This window comes from Siniperca chuatsi, linkage group LG4 (genome assembly GCF_020085105.1).
Source record: "Siniperca chuatsi isolate FFG_IHB_CAS linkage group LG4, ASM2008510v1, whole genome shotgun sequence".
NCBI lineage: Eukaryota > Metazoa > Chordata > Actinopteri > Centrarchiformes > Sinipercidae > Siniperca > Siniperca chuatsi.
In genome coordinates, this window is record NC_058045.1 from 14,189,859 (window position 1) to 14,210,321 (window position 20,463).

General features: G+C 39.8%; 1 protein-coding gene across 3 annotated transcripts in view; it reads left to right on the forward strand.

Moving 5' to 3' along the window:
- sema3ab (sema domain, immunoglobulin domain (Ig), short basic domain, secreted, (semaphorin) 3Ab) overlaps positions 1-6,040 on the forward strand; it is a 44,231-nt gene extending 38,191 nt beyond the window's left edge. For all 3 annotated transcript variants that reach the window (XM_044194759.1, XM_044194757.1, XM_044194758.1), the window contains exons 15-18: positions 602-759; positions 2,084-2,151; positions 2,976-3,121; positions 3,407-6,040. In XM_044194759.1, the coding sequence (XP_044050694.1) occupies positions 602-759; positions 2,084-2,151; positions 2,976-3,121; positions 3,407-3,946 (912 nt within the window). In that variant the 3' untranslated portion in view covers positions 3,947-6,040. The remainder of the gene's footprint in view (positions 1-601; positions 760-2,083; positions 2,152-2,975; positions 3,122-3,406) is intronic.
- The last annotated feature ends 14,423 nt before the right edge of the window (positions 6,041-20,463 follow it).

Below are 20,463 nucleotides of genomic sequence, written 5' to 3' on the forward strand. Positions count from 1 at the left end.
TACATTAGCATACAACATAAATAAAGATAATTCTGACAAAGAATATTTCTTCAGTATATTACTTCTGTGAAGGCTGGAGATAAGCCTCCTAGATTTCATTGGGGAGAAAACATATGGAGATATGACACAATGAAAAATGTTGCAAGTGACTACTGTTTTTGCATGTGTGTATCTGAAAAAACCTGTCTCTTAAGAGTGAGAGCTTTTCCTTGTAGGTGACACACCTTGCTGCACAGCTGAAATACAGAACAAAGACACAATTGTCTGCACATTTTAAACATTTTGAGATGAAACACTTTATCACACAAAGATCTCAATTGTTGGCTTTTCAACAACAGTTAACTCGTCAACTTAAATGGCAGGGGGAGACAAAATGAGTCAGTTAATTGACAGGTAGGAGGGTGCTGAACACCTGTAGTAAGATGGTCTGTCCACATTCCTGACTTGTATTTTTTCTTCACTGACAAACATAATCTGAGCCAAACACAGGTGTATTACTCAAAGCACACCTCCTATCCAGGCGTAAAATCTAAATTGCAGCTCCTAAGACACAAAATATCTGATATTGAAAATTGAGTCTTTCTTTCTTTTACCTGCACAGCAACAACTGTACCTGGGCTCAGACATTGGTGTGTCCCAGATGCCTTTGCATCGGTGTGAGGTTTATGGGAAGGCCTGTGCTGAATGCTGCCTGGCAAGGGACCCTTACTGTGCATGGGATGGCACTGAGTGCTCCAGATACTTTCCCATGGCTAAGAGGTACTGAACAGATACTCCACATTCATATTTGTCATGTCACCATCCTGTCATTGTGTTTTACAAGCTGCTCAACACCTAGTACACAGTGACCAATCAGCGCTTCAAAGCATTCAGCAGGTATTTTTGAGGTTTGCCTATAATGCAATATGATACTTCTAACAAGGCACAACAGCAGATATTTGAACATATCTGGCTAGGTATACACATTGAATTTGATGCATGCTTTGGATAAATCAACACATGCTCAAACAGAAACACACTGCAAATAGCACAGTTATGATGTGTGTTTATGAAAAGAACAACATCAACAGAAAGGTGTATTTGTGTTTTGCATAAGAGCAACCTGCTTTAGATATATACATGCTAAATATACAACAAATGTTTGAATCATGCTTGTTTAAGAATTGTTTTTGTTTAACATACCATGTTTTGCAGAGGTGAAATCACATATAGAAAAGTTTTCACGTAGAGATTAAGCACATATGCACTCAGGCTGGAGTTAGGGCACACTTGTTAGTGCAAACTTTGTATATTTGCCAAAACCCCTAAAGGTATAGGGTTGTGTTTCTATCAGAAAGCTAGAAATGTAACCTGCCTCATGCATTTACTGTAAATGTGAGCCAATGCCAGTGATGTCTGGAGGCAGTCTGGGTGAACCAGGGGTGAGGTAGGTGTTAGAGGTTCTGTGGCAGTGTGGTTGCAGTAGTGAACTGATCTGTATGTGTTCATGTATGTGTGTACTTTGTGTGCTGCCTCCCACTCATAGCTCCATGGGGGCTTATTGATTTGAATGCTAGCTGCACAGCATCCTGTTCTCGCTGTTAGTTGGACTTCAGAGTTCTACATTTAAAAATATGACTCAAAAATAAAACTTAAATTCTTACCTCCAATTACAAACCCATTAACACTGGGTTGGAACAATGGGAAGCAGAGGGGGAGAAGTTACCAGTTTGCTTTGGTGTTTCCATAGTTTTTTTCAATTATTGTTTACAGAAACTATCCTCTACTATGTACTGTACTTGAAATTCCATCTATTTTGCATCTGCAACCCAGAGAGACGTTAGGCTGAAATAATTGATTAGGTTTGAATTCCTCTGTCACACACCCTGTAATTAAAGCTCTTCTACGATACTGTGGGCTGCCTGCTGTTAGTTTATCTGTTTGTGTTGGCCTCCACGATTGCTGCACATCCAAACCACATTCAAATACACACCTACTTGCACACAAACTCCCTGTACACACACATTCTGTCTCTCACACACACATACAAAGAAGCCGGTGTGTCTGCTGACTCATGAAGGTGTTTATATGTGTGTTTCTGCAGGAGAACAAGGAGACAAGATATCAGGAATGGAGACCCACTCACACAATGCTCAGATCTGCAACACCATGGTACATAAATGAAAAAAATATATCTTCCACTCTATTGCCCTGTTAGTGGTCTTAGTCCAAAAGCTGGACTCATACTGCTTTCTAATACACCGTCTCATTCTCGTCATTATACATTTCATTTAACGAAAAGAACAAAAGAACAAAACTGTTATCGAAAGCTGCTGATTTGAGGAGGAGGAACTCAGACACACAAAAAATACCGTTACCTGTTGCTACCCACTCAGTAGGCAGCAACACTTTTGATTGTACATTTGAGCCAAAGATCCCAGATACCAGACACAGTACTCTATAAAGAAAAGAAGACAAGAAAAACGTGTTTTGAGGAGGGAATAACAATATACTGTAGCAGGCTTCACTGGAGTCTGAATTGTTAAATTTACAACATAATTTAGGAGATCAGTCAGAAGACTGACCTTACAGTGCACAAACTCTCTGACTGAATAGCAGTGCATGTACTTGACTGTATAAAACCCAGATTTTAGTAACAGCCCATTTCCTCCAATGACTGCCTCTGTGGTGGGAGCTGCCTATTCTGCACATGACTGAGTGTGATAAGAAAAGGATAATGTGACAACATAATGTAAAATGCATGTCATTTAAGAAACTAAAACCAGGCACCTAACTCAGGCTGTACTTGGACATGTAACAATGTTTTTTACATATCAGTCAGAGAGCTGCCTTTAGGGCCGTCTCCAATGTTTTGCCTGTAAAATAAATCACATAACATTCCACCATTGCCACAACCGATAATATCCGCAACAAACTACAATAAACATTTACTTTAACAAACTTGTGTGACTAATATGTTCTGATTTTTTATCTAGATGAACTAAGTGGGCAGACAACTCTCCTGGATAAAACTGTGTATGGTGTGGAGAACAGCAGCACTTTCCTTGAGTGCAGTCCCAAGTCCCAGAGAGCTCTGACATATTGGCAGTATCAGCGCTCTGCCGATGACCGCAAACAAGAGGTTGGCACACCTCTGCACACACTTCCACTATTTCGTTGAAATAGATTCAGATACAATCTGTCTGCAGACAAGATAAATAATGATAGATGGTTCTTCATAACGAAAATTAGTTTAGATAATACAGTATCATATTTTATTAAAATTTCAGTGCAAAAGTGAAATAAATTTTGTGCAATCAAAACAAACCTTGAGGCATAGCTGATTAGATTTTTGGGAAATGTTGAGTCTCATATCTTTCCCATCTTTATCTCTGTCTCTATCGTTTCCAATTTTCTCATCCTGTAGATCAAATCAGAAGAACGTTTCATCCGCACAGACCAGGGCCTGCTGATTCGCACGCTTAACAAGAAGGATTCTGGGATCTATCTGTGCCAGGCGGTGGAGCACGGCTTCATGCAGACGCTTCTAAAGGTCACCTTAGAAGTCATTGACACCGAGCGCCTGGAGGATCTGCTACATCGCGATGAAGAGGCTGCAGCCAGTGTCCCTGCCCAGGATCGCTCCTCACCTCAGGAATCTCCCAATCAAAAGCTGTGGTACAGAGACTTCCTGTCTTTGGTCAATCACCCAACTCTGAACAGTGTGGACGAGTTCTGTGAGCAGGTATGGAAAAGGGAGAGGAAGCACAGGAGGCAGAAAGCTCACCTGGTGCAACAAGTACAAATACACCAGCAGCAACAGCAGCAGCCGCAGAAGGTTGTGGGGAACCCTCACACCCACGTGCATGCTCAAGGGCTGGCAGCCAAGTGGAAACACCTGCAAGAGAGGCAGAAGGGACGCAACCGCAGGACCCATGAACTGGAGAGGGCCCCCCGCAGTGTCTGACCTATAAATGTTGACTTTTAACACCCAAACCTGAAACCACACCTAGTTCTCATTCTGTAACCGTGATTAACTTACCTACTTGTCTCCTTCATACTGAGATACAGACTTCTTCCACAAAGACTGGATAGAAAAGTTAAACTGGAAAAAGGTAATACTGTCCTGATCTGCCAGCTGGTGTGTTTTGTGCGTGGGCAGCCATGTTTACAGTACGCCAGGACAGAGGACTGCAGGAAACAGGATGTTGTATCACGCCAGACCATTGGAGCATATTATCTCAGCTGGCCTCTGTGGCCTGAACACTGCAGAGGGGCAGTGTCAACCAGCACAAGAACTGGATACATATACCAACCCTATAGACATGACTGACTCCATGTTGAGATGGCTGTGTCAATGGCATTGTCTCATGGCATGCTAGTTAGGTGTTTGTATCAGTGTGAAACTAAGTAGATACCTAAAAATACCTAATTTCTTTTCTACTTCACAAAGAGGAGGTGGGACTGTATTAAAAACAGTGTGGAGGGTAAATGGACTTGGAGTGGAATTACAAGCACAAAATAAGTGAAGCTCATAGAAAGCACAAGATGGGATATTTGGTCATTTCTGGTATTATAGATGGTTAAATCAGTCAACATGAGAAAAAAAATGCCCAAGCACTGCAAGAAACTGGGAGCAGCAGTCACCATTTGTCGACAAATATAATTATGTAGCTGAGATGTGTAAATACTGTATTCGATGATGTCTCCTCATGCTAAAGGGAATGGCTTGCAGTTGTCTTGTTGCTTTACATTGTTTACCCAGATAGAAATTTATTTAAGAAAAAGTCTTTCGAAAGCAGTCATAACAGGGAGATTTTGTACTAGTCTGTGTGTCTACGCCCCAGATAAGCTTCTCAGACAATGTCAGGTTTTATTATTCTGTTTTGTTTACCTTTTATTTTCCAATCATCAGATTCCTTTCACTATCAACAGTCATTAAGTGACTGTCACTTTATAGGGATGTCTGCCAACTGCATCATCTCAGTGCACGAAATGTCATACTGAGTTCTTCCATGTTCATTTAATTTGTGTACGCTTTGTTTCCACTACATGTGTATTTATTGATATACAATTGTGTAAATTTTTTTCTTGCAATTTATCATTTGGTTTGATTAATTTGATTTACATCACCAATCTCTTAAAATAACTGTATTATCACAAATACTTTGATATCGGTCACTATTACATGCATCACATATCAAATGCACTGAGCAATAACCCAGTATCCATACTGTATATTTCTTCCACATTTATTGTCTCATATCCATATTCTTCACAGGCAGCGCAGTGTAAAAACTTCATTTCACTGCATGTAACATAAAAAACTCTTTTTCTGATTATAACCTTTATTATACAATGCACACACACACAAACACAAACCTGGAATGTAGCTGTGAACATTATGTAAATATAAATACTATGGTCTATGTTTGACAAGTAAGACACTGTGTACTAATGCATGTGAATACTATTGTAGTGTTCCTGTTTTGCTATAGCAATGTATACTAGTCTGGTGTTGTCAATGTTATTCTGTTGTTTGCTTATGCAGTACACAATATTAACAATTTCAAAGATGTACATACTATTTCTGTTAGGACTCTTAGCTGTATAACTGATAATTCCTAAGGTAGGTAAAAAACATAAACAAGATCGAAACAGGATCTCTCTGTGGATGCTGAAATGTCTACAGACCTGTTTACAACAATGAACAATGTCAGTTGAGTATTGCAACACATCAGTATGTCAGACCTTGTCTGGTGAGTGTTTGCAAACCTCATCTGCTTTTGGAAGCCATGATGAAGAACGATGAGAAACAGCTGGATCCAGCCTTGAGAAAGTGATTTTAGGCTGACAAGACAAGTTGAACACCAGAGTTGTGGAACTTTCAGTAGAGATGGGCATATGATAAGATCATTATAAAAAAAGAGAATATAGGGTGCCTCTGCATCTGTCTTGGACATACAATGAAAGTGAGGAAATGAAGTGCTGCTGCTGCTTTTTGGCATGGTGATAATGGTGGTGATGTATTCTACTGATCTAATAAATGTCTCTTCATAAAGTCCTGGTTTCATTAAATCTATTTTTAATGTGCTATGTCCTGCTGCTATCATGGTATGTGGTTAGTGAAAAGAAAAGTTTCCTGTATCGTAGATGATCAGATTAGATTTTGGAGTACCTTGCTGCATACATTTCTATATTAATAAGAAAAACTTTTATAAACTTGTATAACTTATCCTTAATATTGGGATTTATTTAATGCTTTACTTGTCTGTTATGTACTGACAAGTACTGTATACTAACATAGAAAAATTGGATAGTTAATGATTTGATTAGCTGACGTAATTAACATAACTGATAACATATTAAATATCAAAGTGGTTAAGGAAGAATATTAGCCAGCTGAAATGCGTCTTATATTATAATGTTTATTGAAAAGTGAAGCTGTGTACTATGGTGTTGCTCAGGCAGTAGAGGAATTACTGTAAATTGTTATTAAGACCTTGATGTGCGATGTGATATGAATAATAAATGAGGTCCCCTACAGTCTCTAACTGAAACCCAGCTGTTGTATTTGCATACCGACAGGAGTTGGTGGTTAAAGATATGATATAACTTTGGCTATCAGTGTCGGCAACTCAAGTAGAATCTATATAAAAAAACAGAAAACCAACATCATCATATATAAATTCTCAAGGGCCTGCCAGAACTTCATTTTAACTGATCCTGCAACAAAATATGTACTGTGCTTTATTACTGCCCTTTGGTGGTTATGGTAGAAAAGCACATATTCATCCATACAGCACATGGGGAAAAAAGTGATTTCACATTTTCCATCTGTTTATATAGCATATAGTGATAGCTATAGGTGCTTGGTGTAGCTATGGCAGTCCCAAAGCTGCAATTCAAAACACACAACAGACTTGTTTTATCACAAAAGAGTTTCTTTGACACCTTTGGTCATCATTTGTCTCACCTGGGCTTTCAACTTGACCTCCGTAGTCAGTTCAACTGCTGCTGTGGGACCTCATGAGTTTCAGTCCTAACTGCCTCAGACGCTTCAAAGGGAACATTATTGAGAGGTTCTAGTGTTGATAGTGTCAGCTGGGAGAACACACACACACACACACACACACACACACACACACACACACACACAAAAATCAATAGTAGTGTGATATATGAGCAGAGAAATAAATATGGATAATATTCATTTTTAGGTGCTCTAATGACAATATTTGAAATGAGCCACTGTTGTTATTAAGACACACCACTATATGTGAGCTGGCAGCAACATTATGCAGTAACAAATGCAGAGAATGCTTGAGCAGAAACCGAAAAACAGAGATGGATGTAATTGCAGCATACAGTACACACTTTGATCACGTCATCATAGGGTCTAAGCAAAGTAGAGCTTTTCAGAGCTTTTCCCCATTTGCCTCCATACACAAAGGTCCTTGATAAGATTTCTCTTTGGCATTGCAGTCATACCTGTAACACAGAGCATGACTGCCCTCCGGTGGCTGAAGGGACATCTTTCAATACGGTTCAGCTCTAGCATAGCACTGTGCCTGATGGAAAACAGCAGCTCCCCCTTTGACTCCCAGCCAAGGCCATGGATGAGTGAGAAGGACCGCCCTGACACACACAAAGGACCACTACACTCAGTGGAAAAACTGATACATGAATGACAGAGTGGGTGAATGAGAATACAGAGATTAGGGAGAAGTTAATAACCTACTTGCTGCTGTTTTTATTGCACTGAAACTGCTCAGATACTTTGAGCCTGTTTGTTTGTGGACATTGTTAGTCAGTAAAGCTGAATGAGTTACATTTATCACATCACATTTATCACACATCTTCACTCTTCACACTTTCAGTTATTACAACTCAGTTCAATTCAATTCAATTTTATTTATATAGTGCCAATTCATGACAGAAGTTATCTCATTGCACTTTTCCTATAGAGCAAGTCTAGACTGTACTCTTTATAATATTATTTAAAGAGACCCAACAAATCTCACCATGAGCAAGCATTTGGCAACAGTGGCAAGAAAAAACTTCCTTTCAACAGGCAGAAACCTTGGACAGAACCAGACTCAATGGTGGGCGGCCATCCGCCGCAATAACAACAACTGCAGTAGCAGTTGGCCCACAACCACAGATCCGGTCTCTGCAGCTCCGGAGGCAGAAATACCTGCTGAAATCGACAGAAGGAGAGAGGAGAGAAACAAGAAAGCACAAAACTACGAGAGAGAGAAGATGTCGAGTTAGTAACACGCAGTAATAGGATAGAAATTAATACAGATGAAGAGGGAGAGAAGGAGAGAGGAAAGTCTCATGGGAAGTCTCCTGGCAATCTAGGCCTATAGCAGCATAACTAAGGGCTGGTTCAGGGATCACCCAAGCCATCCCTAACTATAAGCTTTATCACAGAGGAAAGTCTTAAGCCTACTCTTAAATGTGGGAATAAGGAATTGCAATAGTGCAACCTAGAAGTAACAAATGTATGCACTAGTTTTTCGGCATCATTTTGAGACAGGATGTGCTTGATTTTTGCAATGTTGCGTAGGTGAAAGAAGGCAGTCCTTGAAGTTTGTTTCATGTGGGAGTTAAAGGATAAATCCTGATCAAAGATAACTCCAAGGTTCTTTACGGTGGTGCTGGATGCCAGGGCAATGCCATCTAGAGTAACTATATCTTTAGATAATGTGTCTCGAAGGTGTTTGGGGCCAAGTACAATAACTTCAGTTTTGTCTAAGTTTAACATCAGAAAATTGCAGGTCATCCAGGTCTTTATGTCCTTAAGGCTTGAAAGTTCATTTCAAAGAACTATGATTTTCTTTTGGGAGCTCCATTTGTGGACACACAACACATTTAAAACATCTAAAATATACTACACTCAGTGGATATTTGTAACAACATAATATATGATCTGAGAAATGATTAGAGAAAAGAAAATCTTACAAGATTGCATGTAATGTAGAAATGGAATAAGTGGAGAGAGTTTCAAAGAAACTTGAGTGTGATTACTCACCTTGTCTATTTCATTATGTGAAACTCATCTTGCCCCAATATAGACTCTTGACAAGAAAGATGTGGATTAGGAGTCATCTGGCAGGCAGCTGAGTGAATATGTAAGAGCACATGTTTGCATGGAGACACACAGTGCATTAGACTCTTTCCCTCAGACACTCATCATCTTTTACTGCAGCTGCATCGTTTACTGCAGCTGTGGGGAAGAGGCTTAAGTGTATTCCCTCCTTTCATGAGGCTTGGAAAAAGTGAAATGGAGCAGAGATAGAGTCATTTATTTTACACTAGTGACAATACACTGGGTTGATGCTTCACTGGGCCCAGTAGGGTTCTATGTGCACATACATGCACAGATCACTGGTACGTTCCAGCTGGTCTGTTCTGGGTCACCTTGAGAGACGACACGTTGGTTAATAATAATAATAATAATAAAACATTATTTATAGAGCACTTATCAAAACAAATTACAAAGTGCTTCACAACAAGATAAATAAAATACCACAGTGAATGATGAAATATAAAGACATGAAATATATAAAATATACAAAAGCAATAAAATAGCCTGTTTAGGTAAAATCAGGATATGCTTTCCAATAAAAATGTGTTTTGAGAAGAAACTTAAAAGAAGACATTGACTCAGACAACCAAATTTCTTCGTGCAAGTTGTTCCAGAGCCTCGGGGCCCTGATGGCAAAAGCTCTGTCCCCCTTAGTTTTCATCCTGGACTCAGGAACAGACTGAAGACCCCTGCCCGAAGATCTCAAAGTACATGAAGGTTCATAAGGGATTACAAGGTCTAAAATATAGTCTGGAGCCAGGCCATGAAGAGCCTTAAAAGTAATCAATAAGATCTTAAAATCAATCCTAAAACCAACAGGGAGCCAATGTAAAGAGGCTAAAACAGGTGTGATGTGATTGTACCTCTTGGTCCTGGTTAAAAGCCTAGCAGCTGAGTTTTGTACAGTCTGCAGTCATTTGCAGTCAGTTTTTTGATTAAGACAAGTGAACAGGCTGTTACAATAATCAAGGCGTGAGAAGATAAAAGCATGTACAACAGTTTCTGCATCAGTAAGATTTAAAATAGATCAGATTTTTGCAATATTTCGCAGGTGATAAAAACATGATTGGACAAGCTTAGTGATATGTTGCTCAAAACATAAATTGCTATCAAACAGGACACAAAGATTTCTTGCAACAGGCTTGATATGTTGTGACAGGTTACCAGTAGAAGGCAGTATTTGTTTAGTGATGTGTTAGGCGTAATAACAAGGAATTCAGTTTTATTTGAGTTGAGCTGAAGAAAATTTATCGACATCCACCTTACCAGCAAAGTGCAAAAGAAACCGGAAGATTGATGGAAAATTCCAAAAGCAGAAGCTTCAACACCATGTTTTAGCAAATTCATCCACATATTTTGTTGATGTTTGGATCATAATGCAAACCCCAGACATGGATAGTCCGCTTTTATATAGTTTAGCTATATTTAGTATAGCTAAACAGTTTAGCTCTTTTTCAAAGGAGGACACACCACACAGCTGGGAGACACGGAGAGAGCTGCATCAACCTGAGAGCTCCAGTGCAGCCAAACACGACACACTCAGCCACAACATGTCTGACATTCACTCAACTGAATAATGATCCCTGACAGCATTCAGACCATTAGGGCGTCAGGCGAGAAATAACATTATTGTGTCATAACTGGGTTCTGTCACCTTATAGCAGAGTATGGTATATCACAGAGCTCTCTGAGTGAGGTAATGATCTATTCTTTTCCCTCCAGCTGTCACTTATCAAAGGCTTGTAGATTTCTGGCACTGTCCCTGTCTGAGTCATAGTGTCTATAATGGTGGTGGACGTGTGTGTATGTGAGTACGACGAGTGCAAGTGGTGGGTGGGGGGATGTAAAGATATTTTCGGGAAAACTTAATTTTGCAGGCTGAAGGTGGTTACTAGATCATCGATGGATAATGCTTTGAAGGTTTGTGTGTGTCTGTGTGTGCTGCTCTCCATCAGACTTTGGTAGCGTGTTAGCATTGTGTTAGCATGCAGGGGCACATCCCTTGCCTGGGGTAAAACAGAGGACAGAGTATTTAGCTGTGGCATCTTGGCAGCGGTAATGCTGTACAGTTGGCAGGATCCTCGAGTGCCTCTCTGCTATGAGTGACAGCATGGCACAAGAGGTTTAGACTAGAGGTATGACAAGACCTTTAGCTCATTTCCTATGTGGAAAAGACCTGCAGTAGTGTTATTTTTATGTCTGTCACATACTCATAGCGTAGTCGACTTAATTTTATGGAACAAAAATGTATTGATATTGTGGACGTTTATTTTACAATACATGCCAATATATCATACAAAACTTAATCACCTGTTTTCTTCACCTGTGAACACACGAGCTGACACTCACACACAAACATTTTAATATAAAAATTTAGATACACACACATCTAAACCTTATATAAATTGCGGCGTCTAAGCCAGACATGATGAGATAAAAGAACGATTACCATGTCACATGCAATATAATTGTGAATATGATAAGTATTTTATTGGTTTCCCTTAAAATTACACTGTAATTTGCGGGCTGTCATCTCAAGTGTTACTATTACAGTTTTGCCAGTTCACAAATATAAAACAAATTTTTGAATCAGATGATCTGTCAGTTTTTTTACCCACCAGACATTTAGGAAATTACTTAAGTTTGTTTTGAAAAATCTTAAAGATCAAGTAAACAAAAGAAAAGTGAAGACCTTTTCTTGCTTCACCTTCACTAGCTCACACTTGACTCATCGAGTTCCCTTAAACATACAATTACATTGGAATAAACTTCCCCATGAATGGTCAATCATGCTCAGTCTGTTTGTAAGCTCCTTGAATTGTTTTTCCAGTGGCAGTGATATATAAGCCCAGTAAATCAGTGTATGTGTACAGTACTGTGTAATGTAAATGTCTAGACAGTCCAATATTAGCATTGGCAAGAATGTGAGACTGGGTGACTCTAAATGAGAATGTGAATGTGAGTGTTTATCTACCACATCATGGTCAGTTTGATGGAGGACAATGTGGGTATGAGTTTACCTTGAAGACATTGCAAGATTTTCACAATGTTTTCAGTAAAATGTGTTCAAAAGAAAGCAGAAAAATAGAATAAAAGAAAAGCCTTCAAAGGAAAGGCTGTTGACTAAAGCAGATGTCTGACTAAAGGCATGAGAGGGAGCAATGACAACAAAAGCATGAAAGCTGTTGAAAGGAGCAGACAAGATAGGATCAGACAATGGATGAATGAGGCCTGGCTTGACCTTAGCTTACCCTGAGATGGGTCAAAGGTCTGTACACCAAAGAGCAGAGGTCATTTTATCCAGAGAAATGTGTCTCGGTAGCCTGCCTGGTGTCTGACTGTTGCCTGGCTGCTCACTTCCACACTTCTAATCTGTAACTGATTGAAGTCTGCTTAAGCAAGGTTTGGCTGGAGCTCCTGGAACACATCACCCAGTGGAAGGCTTAGCGCTCTGTCATTCTGGCCTGGTCTTCACTGAATATTAGAAGGCTAAAGAATCAGTGTCTCCTCATTTGGAAGCAACAGAGTCTGACTAAAATGAATTAGAAAGGTCTGATTCTGAGTTCTGTATGTTACTATAACCATGAGCAAAGACTTTCCCTAAACTTTACCAATTTTTCAAAATTGCCAAAACTTTGCAGGAATCTGGAAGTATACACAAATAAATCTCCATCTCTGTTCCCTCCCTTGTGTAACCCCTCGATCCATGTGAGCTATCCCAGTCTTAATGTAATTAAAACCTTTGACGGCAAAACAAATATTTGTCAGCATACATTTGCATTTCTGAATCTACTGGACACTGACCTTTATGTGCTTACAAAGCAGCACTAATGTGCTAAGAATGATCAATTTTCTTTACGGTTTCTTCCATCTTCAATTTTCTTTCAAGCTGGAAAAGGAAAAACAACATACAGGAGTACATGTAAGACTGTCAGTGATCAAGCTTCACTCCTTCGGCGTTGAGCAAACAAATTCCATACATTTTATGCATAACACCCTTTTGCTTGCTCAGTCTAGTTGTTACTGATACAGTACATTCACAGGTAAAATTGTTGTTGTTGTTGGACATAGTTTCTCTCTGCTGTTTGTATCACAAGACCAGAAGGACTTGTACATACAGTATGTTATTGACAGGTTAATAGATAGACAGAGTACTTTACTAATCCCAGTGGGAGATTGTCTTGTTACAGCAACCAAGTCATGTCAATCACAGAACAAAGAGAAGACAAACAAGAGATGCATAAGGCACAAAGTACAATAAAAAAGTAGACATGCCACCACCACCTTACACCAATCTGATCCGGCTGGTTGTTAAAATGCAGGTGCTGTGAAGTTTTCAAATGGCTTAAGTCTTGGAGATTCAGAAACTGGCTTGTTTTGTCAGAGTATTGCGATTTATTGATAGCTGTCAGAATGTGAAGATGATTTTGCAGTAAAAGTGCTGTTTAACAGAAGCTTTTACAGGTGTTAGCTTTAAGGTGTTTTCTTGTCTAAATTTAAGCATTAGCTAACCTTTTCATGTGGTGAACACATGAAAACAGCACATCTGTTTTGTGCCATTGCCACATTATTCAATTAGTGGTTGAGGAAAGAAATGTTCGCAGCCACTATCTACTTTTCACAGTTCATGCTAGTTGTGCAAGACTATGTTGATGAGTATACACTGTAAACTCAAAATATGTAACCCAAAACAAATGTGTTCTGTTCCAGGAAAAGTGTTTGTCAGTTGACATAAAGTGTTGATTTTACTGACTTGAAAAACCCCCAGTGTTTACCTCCAGTTCTCCCCATAGAGTCAAAGTAGATCTCGCCATGGTTTTTGTGGAATTGTTAGTCCAGTAATTATGGACACATGAAGTGACAAACAAAGGTGGCTGAGGTTTCAGAGGCATGAAACAGTCAGACAATGCAGATACCAGTCTTACTGGCATTGCTCTGGTTAGTGCCTCACTGGCGTCAGTCTGAAACCATAACTTATTAATGGGTTTATAGCTTATGGGAGTTTCTTTTTTATTTGTAAGAATTAATTGGTGTGGAAGTTTAGGGGACTGCTAAAAACTGCACGTTTTAGGCAGAGGGATCGGCACATGTTTTTACACTCTACACTTTTAGTACGAATTAATCAAACAAGATACAGAATAATGTGACAATTAGTGAGCTTTAGGTGGATTTTGTTACCTTTGGATAGAGCCAGAGTAGCTGAATCCCCCTGTTTCCAGTCTTTGTGCTACGCTAAGATAATCATCTGGTCGCTGTAGCTTCATATTTACTGTTTAGATGCGAGAATCTTCTCATCTAACTCGGCAAAAAAAGCTAAAACGTGTATTTCCCCAAATGTCAAACTATTCCTTTAAGGTATAATGTATTTGGTCCAGCTGGGGAAAAATGCAAAGGCTATCTTTGTTTTTCCAAGGTTATAATACTGCCTACCACATTCTTGTGTGGGTGTGTGGGTGTGTATGTGTGTGCATATACATGTCTACACATACAGTATATAAGCTTGCTTGTGTTTCTCTGGTATATGTCTCATTGTGATCTAAAACATTGCTAAAGGTTATTAATCTCAGTTAGGGAGAAATGTAAACTTAGTGACATCTGCAGATGGATTAACAGGAGATTTTGACACAGGTCAGAGTGATACAGTGTAGGTTAGCGGGTTAACTGATAGTTCTGCCAGAAGGAGCAACACATCTGTAACAAGCATTATGCTTGATACCTTCTACCCAAGTGTCATCTTCCCACTGACATTTTTACTCACATTTAACAATGATGACACATAGGTTACTGCACGTCAGTGTGTGAGCAATGGGAGTTATTGAAGCACAGTGAAACTTGTTAGTATTGAAGGGTTGCCTCACACCTCTGTCCTCTTGATAAGTAAGGTTTGAGTTCAGACAAGGACAAGGTGTTGATGTAAAGCATGCCTGGCATTTGTAAGAGGAAAAAATGCAGGAAACAACACACACTAGCCCATAATTTACCAAGAGAGACATCCCATCTTACAGATACACCCAAAGTATGACTCACACTCTTAATTCACGGATGTGGATACTGTTTGAACTACTTTTTCAAGCATTTGGTCTCAATTAAACTAATTTTGTTTTCACTTTATGTCTACATCACACAGGGGTTTCGTTTTATATATGGTTGACTGTTTATTTGTCAGATTGGTTGAGCAATTAATGACAGGGTTTAAACATGAGAGCTAGCCTTTATTGGTCACAGACAATCATTCCATATAGGAGTTTGAGGAACTCTTACTGCTTCTGAGCCGCTTCAAAGCAGACTGTCAGAAAATGGAGGCAGAGAAAAAGTGCCACAACATGGCCCTTGTTTCAGCAGCACATGGTGGTCCTGCCTTGCAGCAGAATCGGAGCAGTCTGATTCAATTTACATGTCACTATTCATATTTCATAAACACAGAGGTGTACGCATAAACATATGTATGGAGTCTCACACACACAGACGTCATGCACTCACACACAGTGACAGGCACCGCATACATTTACACCCACAGTTTTTTTCAGTTTAGTGAAATATATGCGGAGAAAACCCTGAATGAAATGTGTCTGACATTTCCGTGTGGGTATAAATCACAAACCAGTGAGCTAGAAAAAACAGCCAGAAGTACATGTTGAAGGCAGATGTTTAGTCTATACTTGTCACCATTATTATTATATCTATCTCTGTTTTGTCTGCTAACAGTGGTCTAAGCGTGTTTAAGACAAATTGTCAAGACAGATGACAAGACTACATTAAAAAAGCTTTTCAAGCGGCCTGGTTTTTCAGTCTTAAAATTTTGTACATAAATACACTCATGTCACTCTGCCAAGCATGACGGATGACAATGCACAGGAAAATAAATGACTACTTCCACATGTCGGTGAGCTTTTTCGCCCTGTGCACATGTGCAAAAACATGCCAAAATTCACCTGAAAGAACAAAAACACAGGCACACAATACACATGCATTCACAAGCAAACACCCACCCACACACACACACACCTGTAGCTTATGTGACCGTTACCATGATGATAGATGAGAATACACATGAGGCCAGATGGTCACGTCCACATATCACTCCAGAGGCGTAACCCATTCCTCCTCTTCACCATCTGTGACTGCAGAACACTGGCCTGGGCTGGGTTTCCCATTACTAACCCTATAACTAAGAAATATGTCCTGAGAGATGAATCACAGGAAGCAAAGAAAGCCAAAATTGTGGCCATGTAGCTTTTTTGATAGCGGTTTTGTAACCAGCTAAGCATGGATGATACATTGTGGTTTCTGGCATCATATTTGGCAAAGAGAGAATGAATTTACAACACGTTGGTTCCATGGAAACACATGCGAAACGTGCACCTACTTAGGGCCTCACCTGAGGGTTAGCAGCACTCAGTAGGAGAGATGTTAGGAAATAATGGAGTGTAACAGAATATATACAGACTTCTTTCCACTTATAAACATATGTTAGAAGTGGTTACAAGTATGATTTCATATGCGTGAAGGTGTGCAGTGGGTTTTATACCATAATGTTCACACTCAGCAGGCACAGCTAAGCCAACCATAACACACCTTCTCAGTCAGAGTAGGTCTACACCTCCTCCGCCGCTGCTTGCCTCTCCCCCAGTTCCTTCATCTGTGGCTAACAGCGACTTTCTCTCGCTGTGTGGTATCACACACAATGCATCATGAGCTCTCTGATAGAATCTCCAAACTGCACAAACAGGATAAACATTTGTGTGTTTTGGTGAGGTTTTGTTACCTAGCCACTAAAGTTGTATCATACTGTAATCATTGATTTATGGTAAGGAAACCTGCCTTCAAATTCTGACTGATGTCTCTGTAGTCAGTGTGTGCCATGGGGACAAACTTCACTGGCAATATGATAGCCACCTGTGTAAACGGTTGGAGTATGTAGTGGCTCTGAAACACTGGATCCTCAGAGTGCTGCTTCTGTTGCCGTGGGAGACCAGGGCGCCTGACCTCTCTTTATGAGAGGGGAGCCCTGCAGGCGGTCAATGGTAGACCTACACTAATATAAACACAGTTTCATGCATAAATGCATGTACGCATACTCACCCAGTTAAGTTTATCTTTTAATCTCTTTATTTCCTATTATTTCTTCCTCCCTTACACTGTAACACTGCACACAACTATTAGACACTTGCATGGGTGTGTATTTTGGGGGGCAGGAGGAGTGTACATGTCTGTCTCTGCGGGTCAAACAGGAGGTGAGGGAGGCTTCTGTTGAAACGGGGCGGATATTGACACAGCATTAACATGAATGAAAATATTTTCTGTGTTCAGACAGCATGAAAGGATCGCTGCCAGACGTTTGGACACGGCCTGTTCAAACAAAGGCTAGACATCATCACTCAATCAAACAGTCTTTTCATACATGCCAGTTTCTTAAAACAGCAGCAAAAGGAACAAGGCATTTAGTGATGTGACAGGTCAAACGTTGTGGCCATGAATGTTACCATCTCTGAAATTTGACGCATTCACAGAACTCAGATAGTGAAGAGCAAATATCTCTGCAGTGCACTACATGCTGAATTAATATTCTAGGTATTGATGGAATCCCAGGGACGCATGTAAGAGGACAGAATTTCAATGGAGGTGGGAAGAAAGTGGGTATATGGCTGCTGTGTATGGTGCAAGCTTCTAGCACGGTCAAAGTCATACTAATGGAAACATCAAGGGCTGAAAGTATACACACAAATCAGGAAAAGGGAAGGGAAGCAGGGACAGAGTGAGGGAGGGATAGTTAAAAAGGAGTGGAAAGGTGGGGGATTGAGCTGTTGCTGTTTCTGGTCTGAGGCAGATTTCTGACTGATTACTGCTATTAGACTGGGTGAAGGAAGGAGAGACCCATTCAGTCACAGAGGAGCCGATGTGAGTAAGTAGTGGTTGCTGTGCCTACTGGCCTATGTGCATTAGCCTCTTTAAATGGCTATTAATCTGAGGTAGTGGCTTAAGAGATCGGAAATGAAAATCTTCCAGAGCACCTTTCATCAGGAGGCTAAAATATGCTCTTACATTAATGCTTAGGTTCAAAGTGATGAAATTGTGTGTCACAGTAAGTCAGATAGTGTCAGCTCCATGGGAGGCTGACATTGAGTAGTTGCCTCACCCTCAACAACAGATGAGAGTCTATAATTGCACGAGGCAATGGAATAACAGAGATAGTGTATGTTACCAGACCTCCACACACACAAAGTCCTTCTGTTCTGGCAGGGAACAGGTGCAACGTGGGAGTTGGAGTCATCAGATCCCAGGGTGGTGCAAGGGGGTGGGGGTGCAGCTGCTAGAGCCTAATGCAATCACTTCCAATTCCACATTACTGTATGTGTCTTAATTTAAAAGCTGGCCATTTATTGATGGGTATATATTCACACTCACATTAACACTGTGCATATATATCTCATCTCATGTCTCCCTTTAGCTATTCATCCTATGTATTCAGTAATATATGTTTGCTTTATCTGTGTATGGGTTTGTGATAGTGGTGCAGTTTTATTTTTGCTGTTAATCAATGTAGAGATCTCAATTATGAATGAGGATTTACACTGGGAAATGTTCTCATTAAACAACCCTAAATCCCTGTTTTGCAAATTAAAAAACAATTATACCACAGTGTGACCCAGACACAGATTTGAGAACAACAAAGGGAAACTTTTTTTTTTCAGATTGATGGAATGCTTCCATTTTAGGGATCAGCATGACTTAATGTTGGTGTCACCACACAGCCATGAGACAAAGACAGAGAGAGACAGATGTATTACAACAAGCTTTACGGGAGACAGACAACGCTCTGCTCTGGTAACTGGATGCCTGTGGGACTTTCCTGTGGGATATGTGCAAATTCAATAATGACTCCAGTCACATCTTGTACAATTTGTTTTGAGAGTGTGTGTTTGCTAATCAGATTCAGAAAGCTCTGGACCTTGAGACAAAACAAAAGACTACAAAGACACAATACAAGACTGCATGTCAATGAGTTCAACATAAATATTTTACAACTGGCAATTCTTGAAAACCCATTCTCACACACAGGTACACATACACAAACACTACTGGAAACAGACAGATACTAACTCATTCAGATAGTATAGAGTAGTAGAGAAACAAAGACAAATAAGTGGAAATGCCAGACATGGTATGAAACATTAAAGCAACTAAAAGGAACTTTCATTTTGTGCTGATTCTGGCGGCCCCTGTGGACAAAAGTGGTAGTGTTTCCATTGCCTTGTGTTGTAAAGATCTTGATCTGGTTGGCTAGTGAAAGAAAGGCGTAACTTATTATTAATACTATTTTTCTGCTGTTTGCAGGATGCATAGCGATGAGGTAATGTATTTATTTGTGGCTATGCAAGATTAATAAATGTAATATGACGATGGTGAAACAAAGTAAACTTTGTTTTAGTACTGTTGATACACCTAGGTTACATGTAAGCCTACAGCTAACAGATTTGGTTTCTCTGTAATAGTAATTTGTGAGAAAAGCTAAAGTTATCAACATCTCCCAGTAATGTTATGTCTTCATAATAATAAGCCAACAGCAAGATATAGCTCGGTAGCTAGGACAACATAAAATGTCATCATAGAAAAGGTTTCAGTCGTAGTCCTTTTCTACGATGGAACATTCCTGGACAAATGAGGGACTACACCGTCATAAAATGTCATGTTATGAGCAAGTTGTATTACAGTAATGTCCACCGTGACCTATACCTCCATGGACTGTACACAGCCAAATAAAATAAACATATTACATACCTGTCTAGGAGTAAGAGGGCCAATTCAGGATCGGTTTTGAATCGTTTAAAATCCCTCTCCATCTGTTGAATGACCAACCAAGGCTGATCGTGTATTCACCCGTGCTCTATCACGATCGCTTTTAGCTTTTTTTGTTCTTCGATCAGTTATTTTTGTTCTCCTTGCTGATCCTGCCCCAGTATCAGCCATAACCACAAAATATAACATAAAAAATAAAATTCTCTAAAGAAAAATCTCCTGCTTCCTTTTAACTGGCTAACGTACTACTCAATGTGAAACTTTGCCTTGGAAAATGTAAACATAGGTTCTTCCGATCTGCTTGCTGTAAATTGTTTCGTCTGATTTCGCTAGGCTCGGACCTGATGACAGGCATAAGAATAACTACATAGAAATAGCCAGTCTTCTCACTGATGGTCTCATTTGCATATGTAGGTCATATAGAGGCATTAAGTTGAGACTATTTCAAACCAGTTAAATACTCCTTCTAGTATGTTTAAGGAAGGAAGACACAAGGACGAACTAATAACTAGGTTTAACGGAACTGAGGATTGTGAGAGATGAGTAGAGAGATAAACAGAAGGAGAGATTAGATGGAAAGGGAGAAGAAAATC